Source organism: Diceros bicornis, chromosome 1, assembly GCF_020826845.1.
Source record: "Diceros bicornis minor isolate mBicDic1 chromosome 1, mDicBic1.mat.cur, whole genome shotgun sequence".
Taxonomy (NCBI): Eukaryota; Metazoa; Chordata; class Mammalia; order Perissodactyla; family Rhinocerotidae; genus Diceros; species Diceros bicornis.
In genome coordinates, this window is record NC_080740.1 from 9,334,126 (window position 1) to 9,347,012 (window position 12,887).

The 12,887-nt window shown below is 41.3% G+C and overlaps 1 protein-coding gene across 1 annotated transcript in view; it reads left to right on the forward strand.

Annotated features, from left to right (window-relative positions):
- Positions 1 to 1,004: 1,004 nt before the first annotated feature.
- RASGRF2 (Ras protein specific guanine nucleotide releasing factor 2) overlaps positions 1,005 to 12,887 on the forward strand; it is a 214,842-nt gene continuing 202,959 nt past the window's right edge. Inside the window, exon 1 of the mRNA XM_058523902.1 lies at positions 1,005 to 1,687. Coding sequence (XP_058379885.1) covers positions 1,400 to 1,687 — 288 coding nt within the window. The 5' untranslated portion in view covers positions 1,005 to 1,399. The remainder of the gene's footprint in view (positions 1,688 to 12,887) is intronic.

Consider the following 12,887-nt stretch of genomic DNA (forward strand, 5'->3'; position numbering starts at 1 on the left):
ATACAACTGTGTAAGAACACAGGGAAAGGTCAAGATTGCCGTTATGCAAAGCCACCCTATGACTCCACCCACTGCCATGGAAACGCAATCACGGATGAATATGAGTGCACGGATGTGGCGGGTGAATGTGTTGTGAGTACACGTGAGTGGGTTTGTGAAAGTGTATGTATTTGCATGAATGTGTATTCGTATGTTTGTGAGTGCTTGGGTATGAGTCTGTATTTGTATTTTTGAGTGAATGTCTTTGTGCATCTGTCTGTGTGTTCATGTGCGTAGGTTTGTGTATGACTATTAGCCTGTGAGTGTGTTTGACCATGAATGTGTGAGTATAAATGTGTTGTGTATGGATGTGTATTTGTGTGTAGTTTGTATGAGTGCGTGTATGAGTGTGTTGAGTGTAAATGTATGCATGGGTCTGTGTTGTGAGCGTGTGTGAGTTTGGGTTAGTCTGTGCATGAGTGTATGGTTTGTGTGTGTAAATGTGTGTGTTTGGGTGAGGGTATCAGTGTGTGCACGTGTGTAGTTGCCTGTGTGTGTATTTGTATATGGGTTTGTATTTTTGTGTGTAGGAATGCACATTGTGGGTGTATTTGTATAAATGTGAGCGCATAATTTTGTGTGTATAAGTATTGCGTTGTATTTGTGTGAATGAGTGTGTTTGCGACTGTGTACTTGTGTGTATGTATACTCTTGTCTGTACGAGTGTGAGCGTTATGTATTTGTGCCAATGCGAGCATTCGCGTGTTGTGACTGTGCGCGTGGTGTGTGTGTCCGTGTGTGCGGGAGCGCGGGTGGGAGCGGGTGTGTGCCGTCGCCGCGCGCCCACCTCCCGGCTCTGCGCCCGGCGCGCGGGAGCAGACGCAGCGGCCGGCCAGGCGGGCGGGCGAGGGCGGGACGCGCGCCGGGGGAGCGGGCTGCGCCGCCGTCACCGCCGCCGCGCCGACTTTGCCCTTTAAATCGGTCTCCAAGCCGATTACAGCTGATCTCCCACGTGACGTTTTACCTTCTGTCTCCCGGAGCGAGTTGCCCGAGGACAGTCCTCCGCAGGCAGCCGCGCGTCGCGCGTCCCGGACCGCCGCGGGGCTCCGGCTCCCGCAACTTTGGGCGAAGCAGCGGCCGGTCCCGGCGCCCTCCCCGGGCCACCCTCCCCTCGGGCATCAGGGGCTCAGGGGTCTTCGCTCGGCCAGGTGGGCGGCGGTGGGGGCCGAGACCGTGCCCTGCCCGCAGCCCGGCGCCTCTCGGACCCGTGCGGCGCCGCGCCCCGGAGGCCGGCGGGGTGCCCTGGGTGCTGCGTCAGGAAAGGGGGCGCCCTTCGCCAGCCGGCCCGCAGCGGGCGCGCCCTCGGGGAGCCGGCCGGGAGATGGCGGCGAGGCAGGGGTGAGCCCCCTGCGCCCTCACCATGCAGAAGAGCGTGCGCTACAACGAGGGGCACGCCCTGTATCTGGCCTTCCTGGCGCGCAAGGAGGGCACCAAGCGCGGCTTCCTGAGCAAGAAGGCAGCCGAGGCGAGCCGCTGGCACGAGAAGTGGTTCGCCCTCTACCAGAATGTGCTCTTCTACTTCGAGGGCGAGCAGAGCGGCCGCCCGGCGGGCATGTACCTCCTGGAGGGCTGCAGCTGCGAGCGGGCGCCCGCGCCGCCCAGGGCCGGGGTCGGGCCGGGCGGCGCCCGGGACGCGCTGGACAAGCAGGTACCACGCGCCTTCCCTCCCCGGTCTCCCTGCCTCCGGCCGCTGTGCTCCTTTGCTGTTCTAACCCTAGAGGTCGAGGGCTCTACCGAACACAGGGACCATGCTCCGAGATCCGAGATTCCCCTGAGGCGTCGGTGGCGGGACCTCTCCACGCGCCTTCGCATCTCCATCCCCTCTTTCCCCCCATCTCCTTTACTTCTTTCACGACCCTGAAAGCGGTCGGGTCGGGTCCGCTTCGTTGCTAACCACCCATTGCTTCTCTAGACCTTGTTTGGAAGGATTTAGTGTGGTGACGTGTGTTGACACCTGTTGGATTTAGATTGGCAAGACGGAACTAACTTATTTGGAAAAGTTTGGTTTCTCCCTTACCGGCCTGGGGCGTGTGGGTTTCTCTCCCTGCAGACGTTTGATCGCGGGCTGTGCAGGGAACGAGCGGAGCTCCCAGGACCGACAGGCGCTTTTTGTTGGCTGTTTTTAATCTGTCTTTGTGGTTTATGTCAGTTTACCCTGCTACCATTTGACTTGCTGGGTCTAATTATGAAGGTAAATGTGTATCCATTTCCCTCAGAATTAATATTTGGTAGCCACATCCCTGCTATGTTTAAACACGTGGGCATTTTTAAGAAAACGCTTCTGTGTACTTTTAAATGAATGCTTTGAAAATCAATGTGACCTTTTTATTCTCAGTCATAATTTTATTAGTTTTGCTATGTGCGTACTCAGGGAGGGAAAAAAACCCCTAGATTTAGTAACTCCCGCCCCCCCATTCCTGCAAAGGCGAAATTCGTATTTTTTTCAATCACCGTTTGGTTAGTAAAGTTAAAGCACACTAATTTTATGCTCCCAAATGTTCTCACTTCGCTTCTAGATCTCCACCTTGAAAAAAAGAGGCTGATTGTCTTTGCTGTTGCATAAAAATATTTCGCAGCTGAATTTTCTGTGCAAGTCAGACCAAACAGCTTCTACTGCAAACTACCGAGGGCGGCTGTGGGAGGCGCTAGCAATGGAATGATGAATAGGATGCCTAAAGAACCCCTTGGGGCTTATAAAACAATGTGTAAAATTAAGAGGAGTTAAAACTAGATCAGCTAGAAGTTTGATTTTTTTTTCTCACTTTGGTTTTGCTATAAATTATTAACAGACTTAACTGATTAATCTTGGTATAACGCTTATAAATCTGAAATTTAAAACATATGTCCTTTGGTTTTTGAGGGCATGTTGAGGGTCACTTGAAAAACTGATTTTCAGTTTTGTAGATCTAGATACTGGAAGTATAAGTTTAAATTTTGTCATGCATTTTAGAACTGACATTGAGAGCAGGAGAAGGGTTTTGAGGAAACAGGTAGAGATTTTTTTCAGGATCTATTTTTTTTTTTTTCTATTGGTGAGATTTTTTTTTAAGGTATGTATTCCAATGCCCCACAGGAGCCAAAACTAATAGGTTTTGAAGTGTTATGATGTCTATAATAAAATAGGGTACTTTAAATTCCTCTGAATATATATCATTGACTTAATTCCAGATTATTTTTTCTCTTTGTATTTATACTAATATCAGGAGATAACCACATTTATTTATTTTTTTTGAGCTGGGAGTGGGGAGTTGTTACCTGTTGCAATGTCTATGGCTGTCTGACCAGTTAACATTACATGAAAACCAACATTTTTCTACTTGGAAAATATCCAGACTCTCATCTCCGGGACAGTTGTCTTTAAACCACACTTTCATAAAGAAATGTAACCTCCAAATAGTTTGACTTTCCTGTCACTTTTTAATGGAAGTCCTAAACAGGTCATCTTAGGAAAAAGATTTTTCTTTGTTTATCACCATACAACTTTATGAGTATTTCTCAATCACTTTATACATCTTTATGTGGTTAGAAATTAGAACCTTCGGTGTTGGTAGACAAAACTGAGATGTAGAGAACAGGCATTTTAAAATGGATTAAGAGTTGGATTGGGAAACTGTTCAAATTTTTATATGCTTCTGTGACTTGAGTTAGCTCAGCTGACTGATGCTTTTCTCCAGCACTGCCTGTCTGGGTGTGTTTGAAAAATTAGGAAGAAACCTCAAAGATAAGAAACAAGAAGAAACATTGTACCTTAAATCTACAGTTTATGCAATAGGTTTCCTTTCAGAAAATTTGTGTTACTAATGTGTTCAGATCCTCTCCAGTACCAGACATGGTGGACCTGTGAAACTGGCTAGGTTGGGGTGGATGTGAGGCACTGAGCAGGGACCATCTCAAGGTCTGCTTCTCCAAGTATGCTTCTGGAACTTTCCACATGAATATCTCCATCAACCTCATAAACATAGTTGAAGGTTAGGCCTTGAAACAGGACTTAAGGAGGCAGAATGGGTTTCCTCTACCATTTCTGTGTGACTTCTTTAGGCAAATCTCTTATGTTTCCTCGTTTTTTTTTTTTTTTTCTGTTAATGAAATCTGTTTCTTAATATGGAAAAATTAAGAGTTTGGCTAAGATGATTTCCAAGTTGCCTTCCAATAATGACATCTCCTGTTTCTAAGGTTATAATAGACAGTGTGAGCTTTTTGCTGTCTAGAGGATGTGACAGACAATTTCACAAGATTTAAAGATTACCTATCTCTGTAGTAAATACTGCAATTGAGAAGCTAAGGACAAGCATGTGATTGAAGTGGACATCCTGATAAATAATTAGCTCTGCAGGTGCACAAACCTATAGTAACATCATAATCGGAGACAGAGATATTCTTATCATTCACGTTGGAGGGTGATATACTGTAATGTCATTGACAGTTACTATAGTTGATGTAATTCTTACTATAAAATGCCTGTAATCATTCTTGCCAGTTTAAATTCTACCTCTCCTTCAAATAATTTTAAAATTCTAATTAATTGTGTTTTTAGGTAAGTTATAAGAAGAAAAGAGTTATTGGTTTGCTTCATCTAAATAATAATTCTGAGTTGGTTGACAAAAGAAAAAAAATTTTTTCTTTTTACTTCTTTGTCCTAAACTGTTTCCAGTTAAGAAGAAAAAAGAAAGGGGTTTTCCACTTTCCGAATATGCCTAGGTTGAAGGAATATTTGCATTGATCCATTTTTTCAATGGTGTCCCAAGATTTCACTTTGGTAAATCCTTGGGCAGTTGCAAGGCTGTCTTATCAGCCTTCTATAGTACCTACTTCTTAGAGACCGTAATTGGTGATATAATCAAAATGAGTTCTGTTAAAATTTTTTTAAGTGGTGTCCCTTTTCATCAAAATGTGTATTGGTGGTTCTTCTTTCTAAAAAAGCTCCATTTATGGAAAGTGAAAAACTTAGCTTTCATTCTAGGTGAAGGTGTTTAAGGGGGAAAGGGAATTTGCATTTAGTTTGTACCTTCTGTATGCCAGCCTCGGTGGTATCCTCCGTTATCTCATCTAATTTGAATCTCCTTCAGCTCTTGGAGATTGGTGGTATTTTTTTCATTTTTACCTATGCTAACCCTGAGGCTCAAAGAGCTCTAGGGAGATGATCCAAGTCCAACTCCAGGTATGAAGACTGAATAATGGTAAAGAGTGCCTTATTGAGGAGACTAATAATCCACTGAGCTTCAAGAAATTTCAAATCTGGATGGGATGGGGCTTGGGGTTGTAGTGTGTGAATCACTGTTTTGTTTATTCTTCTTCCTCTTTAAAAACTGTTTAAAGGGCAGTTGCAATTCTTGAGAAATACAATTGCAGACCATTACATTTTCAAAGAAAAACGACATCTATTTTTAAACAAACAATTTTACATGACATTCATTTCTTTCAGTAGGGGATCTTTAAAAATATTTGCACGTAGGGTGCAGGTACACATCCCGGCTAGTCTGGTCAACTTAAGTGGCTGTATCTGTCTTGCTTGCTAGCAGGAGAGATGTTTAGGAACAAAGCCATCTTTACTCTTATTTTCCTGGTAATGTTAAGTGTTCTATTCAGCCTGATTTCAGTTGTTTTGGGGGGAAAATATCTCCTTAGTTGTGGAGTTTCAAAGTAGTGGATACTTGTAATATTTGTGCTAACTGAAACATATTTGATTTAATTTTAAAGAGATTAAAGGTTATGGGATTTCCCCTGTCACCTCACTGCTAGCCAGTCGTTTTAGCCTTCCTAACTGGACCACGAGCAGAGCATTTTAATTGTGGGTGGTGGATTTTATCCTAGTTCTTATTTAATTGATGTCTAATAACCAACTCAATATTTTCTGTTCAACCTTTGCTTATTGAACACAAATAAAGGCAAAATGGAATAAAAATATTTGCTAAATCTTATAAAAAGTTTAAAAATATAGTTTAGGGAAGAGAAATAACTTATTGCTTGGACTTTATCATTGTTCTTCCTTTTAAAGTTAAATGAAGAAAAATAATTTATGGATTAGCAAAATTTAGTTATTTTAATTTTGGCTACACGAAATCTTACTATTTATATTATTGTACTAATTGTTAAGAATTCAACATAGAAAAATACATCTTTGATGTGACAGATGTAAAAACGCATTTTTATTGTGACAAGTATATTTCCATGGGTTTTAAAAAAATGATACCTAAATGCACTATTAAATGGGGGAAAATATTTGTAGTATGATAACATAGTTTTTTTCCTTTAACTGAAAATTAGAGATATTTTCCTTTCATTGGGTGGTGATAAGTCCTAAAGCGTGTGTGATGACCAAATATTTCTGATTTTAGCAAGCAAATGTTAATAGTCTGTTAACAATTGTTGATATTGTTTTTTGTTTAATGCAGATTATATATTTAAGTTGATTTTGTCCATATTTTTAAATAAATATGCATACTACAGTCAATATAATTTTAATTTTGTAGAATAGAGAAACATAGTCTTTAAGATTATTTCGTAATGAAATAAGCAAGATTGACAAAACGATATGGTTTTACTCAGGTCTTATATCCTGATTTTCACAATTTTAAAGTAGCTTTATGTTTTTATATCTGTTCATTTGTCCTACAAGAAAGGGATATTTGTGTGTGTGTGTGTATGTGTGTGTATATTGAGTTTATCTTCTATCATTAAATATTAAATATTTGTTATGCAGTTATATATGTTGGAGTTTACACATTTTATTTGTATCATTATCATTTCAAGACGTGAGTTGTAAATCCATTCTGTCTGCAATCTGGGGAGCTTTGTTTTCAGGGCTAAGGATGTGAAATGATTCTGTTAAATTAATCACGTATAAATTCCTCTGTGGAATTAGTTTACCTTAGTTTAATAAAACTGTGTATAGTAAAATCTTAGTTAATATTTAAATGAAACTAGAGATAATATTTGTTAGGTATCAATATAGTGTTGTGGTAAATATTTGGTTATTTTATACATTTGGCCATTATTCTGAAAATTAACCATTATTCCAGAGTTACTCATTACATTTCCATTGGTATAATTTTCCAATTTTAGCTGGTTGAGAATTTATAAAACATTATTTTGGCCCCACCAAAGGGTATATTTTAGCATTTTTGCCCAAGGAATTCAAATATGATTGTGTATTTAGGAAAAAAAAAACAGTAGCAAATTTTTCTTTTTTTTAATTGCAGAAAACATTGGTGTCAGTCAGTGGAACAGAGATGCAGAAAGCACATGTTCTCAGTTTTCCTTTTTACTGGCACTTGAAAAACTTATGATTCGATGAAAAATAAAGATTCAAATAATTTTTCCTAAAATTCCTCACAATGAAAGCAGAATGCCCCAAATATACTTTTAGGGAGAAGGCAGAAAAGAAATAACAAGTTTAAATAGTATTTCTTTTCTTTTTGAACTGTAAAGGAAGAAATGAGACAAGAAAGTTGGGGAGGCCTATAGAAGCATAACTTACAGCATTAGAGTAAAGTAAGTTAACAAAAGTTAGAATGCTTGCAAGATCTGAGAAGATACAAGTAAAACGACGTTAAAAAAAGCTACGCTTAAAAATAAAATTTGCTGATCCTTTAGTGCTTCATTTTTTTTAAATGTAGGCCACAATTCCTTTTATTAGCTCTTCCCGTACTTACCAATATGACATTGCTGAGACCTATGATGATGGAAACACCAGGGATCTGAGGGGCTCTGGTTACTGGTATTTTGCTTCTTTTCAGGTTCCTGAAATGTTTTGTCATTGTCTGATTTAATTTAGACAATGCCTGATTCACTTCCTGAGCTGTATTATGGGTCCATACCATTCATGTGACTAATGTAAACTGTGGGGTTAGTGCTGTCAAATAGAGGGAGGCTGGGAAAGCTGAGAGGTTTCCTGGGGTTAGCTATGTGGGAATGTGGAGCTGGTAACCTGGCCTAAGGCTCATTATATGGCGTTATAATTCATTACAGAAGTCGTGATGCGATAATGTCAATGATGCATAGGAATCGGAGGCCACTCATGTCCAATGTGAATTTCCTTTCTTTTAACTTGAAGAATATCAGTTTCCAGGTCAGGCTGTAGTACTGTGTGTGGTTCAGTTCAGGGATTAAGCTACGGGGGTTTCAGTCTGACTCAGCTCCTTACCAGATACATGATCTTGAGCAATTCCTCTTTCTAAGCCTGGACCCCTGCCTGTAAGACGGGGATCAGGATAGCACCTACTTCATTGGGTTGTTGTGAGGTGCACAGGCAATAGTCCCAGCTAAGCCCTTCACGTAGGTCCTGGCTCAGGAACAGTCAGCACATTTCTCAGCTGTTGTTTTTATTACCCCCTCTCTAATATAACTTTTCTTTGACTTTCTTTTTGTTTTCATGACTAGGGTCATTTGGGAAGTTTTTTCCTTCCTTCCTCTTTTTTTTTTTTAATTAATGAATTATCTTGTTTTATTATTTATTTATTTATTTATTTATTTTTTGGTGAGGAAGATTAGCCCTGAGCTAACATCTGTGCCCATCTTCCTCTATTTTGTATGTGGGACTCTGCCACAGCATGGCTTGATAAGTGGTGCGTAGGTCCTCGCCCAGGATCTGAACCTGTGAGCCCCAGGCCCCGGAAGTGGAGCCTGCGAACCTAACCACTACGCCACCAGCCGACCCCTCCTTCCTTCCTCTTTAAAAAATACTTTTAATTTAAGATGCACAAAATAGAGTAGTTCAGGGAATGCTAATACCCATCACCAGCTTCAGCAAACTTCAGTGTTCTGCTCTCCCTCCATGCATGCTTGCTTTTTTTTTTCTTCCCCCCTAGATTATTTTAAAGCAAGTCCCAGACATCATATTGTTTCACTTGTAAATAAGGAAGTTTTTCCTTTTTGGCATAGCCCTTGTTTGGCGCTGAAGATTGTACTACATGTAGCTCTGAAAAGAACGATCTTGGAAAGAGTTTGTAATGTGTTTTTGTTTTAACGTGTGTTCGTCATCTTTTTGTTTCTTTGATATCATTATAAAGGAAAAAACTTAAGACTGCAGTTGTGAAGACGTAAGCGTGGCGGAATTAGCCTTTAAGTAAGTTCCAGCATGTTAAATCCTAAAGAAAAGAAATTTGAACTCAGTTGTTTAACCATGATCGTGGTGTAAAGGTACGTTCATGATCTGATCTCACTCTAGGGGAAATTGTATTATTGATGATTCTCTTACTGAAGAATCCTCTTTTCTTTATTTGGAGTCCATTTACCAAGCTGTTCCAGTTGTGCAGCTGGAAGCGTCTTGTTTAGAGTCAAAAATGATTGCTTCCTCCTCTCATGCCATTAATGCTTCTTCTTACTCAGTATTTTGCATAGTTTTTCGACAGTCGAGATATCATCCATAAACCAATGTTTCATCCATCTTTCAAAATCAATCCTGAGACCCAGCAGCTAGTCAATGTTATTTTAAGACAATTACTAATGCTTCATTAATCACGTGTGTAGTGTGCTTTTTCTGGTGTTGCTCAACTTTTCTAGAGTTAGTCAGTTTCTGTCAGATGATTATTTGCTTTAGGCCCTTTAATTGCAAGGGAGAGATATGAACTCAAGTTGTCTTGAATAGTGGTCGCTTCTGTGTGTGGTGGGGGGACGGTGGGAATATCGTTAGGCGATGTAAGAGTGAGTCTCGCTCTACCTCTCCTGTAACCTAGCTATTCTGCTTCCCCTAACTTCAGGCTGCTGTGCCCCTCATGGTACTGACTCAACACGTTGTGGCCCCTTTCTCTCTGTTTTTTCCTGCTTCAGTTCTCACTGCAGCATCTCTTATTCACTCAGTATGTTCAGGCTCATATTCTTGGGAGAGAGAACCTCAGTCCACATTTTGGAGCTAGGCAAAACCACCGATCTCTGACCAGTCCATGTATTGGCTGTCAAACAGCAGGGGCCACTGGTGAAGGAGTTTCATGGAAAGTTTGGTGGGTGTGATAGAAATTATTATTGACATGTCTAGTGTGTTCACCAAGCTAGTTAAAATTATTTTCACCATTGGGTCTGAGGCGTTCCCTCCCCGGGTGCTGGCTTGTTGTTCTTCTTCTAGAAACGCGTATGTGTATGCACCAAAGACTTGTACAAGGATGTTCATGGTAGTAGTATCCATAAAACCTGGGTGTCCCATTCCAGTAGCTCTAACTTCATTTTTTTCCCAATCACCCCCTACTTGCATCTACACCTTTCATCTAGAAGGGTCAGGTGCAAAGGGACAAGGGCACTTTTATAAAACTTAACCGGAGTTGAGCTTGAATCCCTGATGCTCTCTTAGCTATGCTGCCACTTGGAGGGTGTGTCAACCAGGCTGACCTGGAGGGTGCTGTCAGGGAAAGAAAAATGCCTCCCGCCCAGTGGTGGTGAAGACAGAACCCTCAATTGTCTCTCTCTATATATCTATATAATGCCCTATAACCCTACCCCTTTTTGTCCTGATCATTACCCAGGAGAAGGGGTGACCCCTTTCTCGGAATACCTGCATTCAGTGATCAAATGGCCTTAGTAAAGTGTATGGACCAGGAGGGAATGAGGGAGACAGAGCTGGACAATCCGTCCATTGATGAGTACACAGATTAGTTTCGTGGGCCACAATGGTGTGGCTGGAAACGGCTAATCAGTAACCTGAAAAAGTATCAACAGTGGTGAGGCAGCACTGATAGCTTTGAGAGGGGTTCGAAGGTCTGATGTAGCTCATCTGCCGGGAGTGGGAGGGGGTAACACGCCTTGTGACGTGGCCTCTCTCATTGTGAGGCAGACGGGTCAACTTTTGGCAGGAGCCACGAGTCTGCAGAGGTGGTAGCGTCTGCATTAGAAACAGGCTCCATCAGCAGCTTGATTCCAGTGGGTCCCGGCAGAGGACCACCCCTTCCTCTGGGCATCTACATGAGCGTTCCAGACAGTTCATTCAGCAGACAAGGTTTGTTCCCAGGTTCATGTTTCCAAAGAAGGGTCTCTTTAATCTGCAACTACATCTGCTTTTGCTTCAGCATGGCTGACACTGAGGCTACTCTGAGTAACCACAGCACCCCAGTGAATACCGTTGGGTTTCAGCTTAGCCAAACTATTGGTGAACCAGGCCCAGACATTTAGGGAATCGCTGTGAATCGAGGGCCCCATTGAGTCAGTGGCTTTGCTTTAGGTAGCAGAGCAGATAAAGTTCCTTGCAAAGGGATACTTGTTACTTTTTTTTAATGTAAAACTGAGATGCTCCTGAGGCCAGACCAGCCACATTCTTGAATATACCTTTTCCATTTGTCAAGCAAGGTTTTGCCTCTTCCTGCGTTATTAGTTTATGAGTGTGAGTTGATTCATCCTAAAATGGGAATTTCAGGCTGGAGAATTACAAGGCCTCTGTGGGTCAGTTTCAACCAGGCTCAGCAGTAAGCTAATAGTTGTCTGCATGCCTTGTAATTTGTTTGAATGCTGGACATTGTGTATGAAAAAATCAAAGAGATGATTTGACGCTCTGCATGATGTTATTTTCCTTCGGAGAGGATTTACTTTGCTTTCTTGCAGGCATTAACGTGGGGTTACGTTACATTGATCCATTCGGGGATTGAGCAGGTAAAAGCCAGGTTTCAGGCTTGGTGAGAATTTACCTATTTCCAGTTTGCCATAATTTCTAAAGTATAGCCTTTCCAGGGTCTTATCTGGAATTCTGGGTGTTTACACGATTGCCTCCTCCTTGGTCTCCCCTCAACCCCACGAGACTGCCAAAAGCTCAATGCCGGTTTCCAGCCTCTTAGCTGCTGCCTTCTGCTGGGGTCTTAGCCTCTTGGCTCTGTGCCACTTAGAACCTGGCAAATTCCTTGAGAGGAACAGCTTCAAAGACTATCAAACTCACTAGTTAACGTCCCTTCTCTAAGATGTCTTTACTCCTTAGGTCCTGGCTGTCTTGTTAGCTCACTGAGACTTTCAAATGGATTATTTTTTGTGTTGTGTCCAGCTTTTCAAATTGTTCTTAGTGTACACAAGGGGCAGGGTGGGGGTGGTCTGTAACAAGCTACGTGGCCACTACCACTCAGCAATGAGTTTTAATCGTGAGTCTAAAAATGAGTGAAACTCCTTTCAAAACAGTGGAAGAGTTGTCTTGTTTTTTTCCTGGAAATTTATCTATTAATTACTTCTAATTCAGTAACGATAAAATACTAAGAAGTCAAATCACAACTAATCCTTATTTTATCAATTTAATTCTGAATGTCTTTGAATATGGTGTTTTTGAACAAAATAAAACAAAAATATTTTGTAGTCATGAGATGTTTTACAGATGTTTACCTTTTTCTGTTACTGAGTGGTGAGGTGTATGTTTTGAGAGTACCAAGGTATTTTAAGTCCCATTTCATTCCTTACACAGTGGATTTAATTTAAACTTTTCTCTTAGATAGTTTTCTCATATCTGATGCCTGTCTGTCTGTCTATCTATCTATCTATCTCTCTCTCTCTCTCTGTCTATCTATGTCTCTATCTACCTACCTACGTCTATCTATCATCCATCTATACGTCTATCATCTATTTATATGTCTATGTATCATCTATCCATCTATATATTTGTCTATCTATCTATCTATTTATCTATCTATCTTAGTTGATGAGCATTTAATTTAAAGCAATCATCTTTCTCCAGGCATAAGTCGCCCTTTCTTCTTAGAAAGTAAAACAAAATAAAATTAGACTATTTCATTTAGGATACTAAGTTGTTAGTTTTTGTTGTTTTTGTGAGGAAGATCGGCGCTGAGCTAACATCTGCCAATCCTCCTCTTTTTTGCTGAGGAAGACTGGCCCTGGGCTAACATCCATGCCCATCTTCTTCTACTTTATATGGGACGCCGCCACAGCATGGC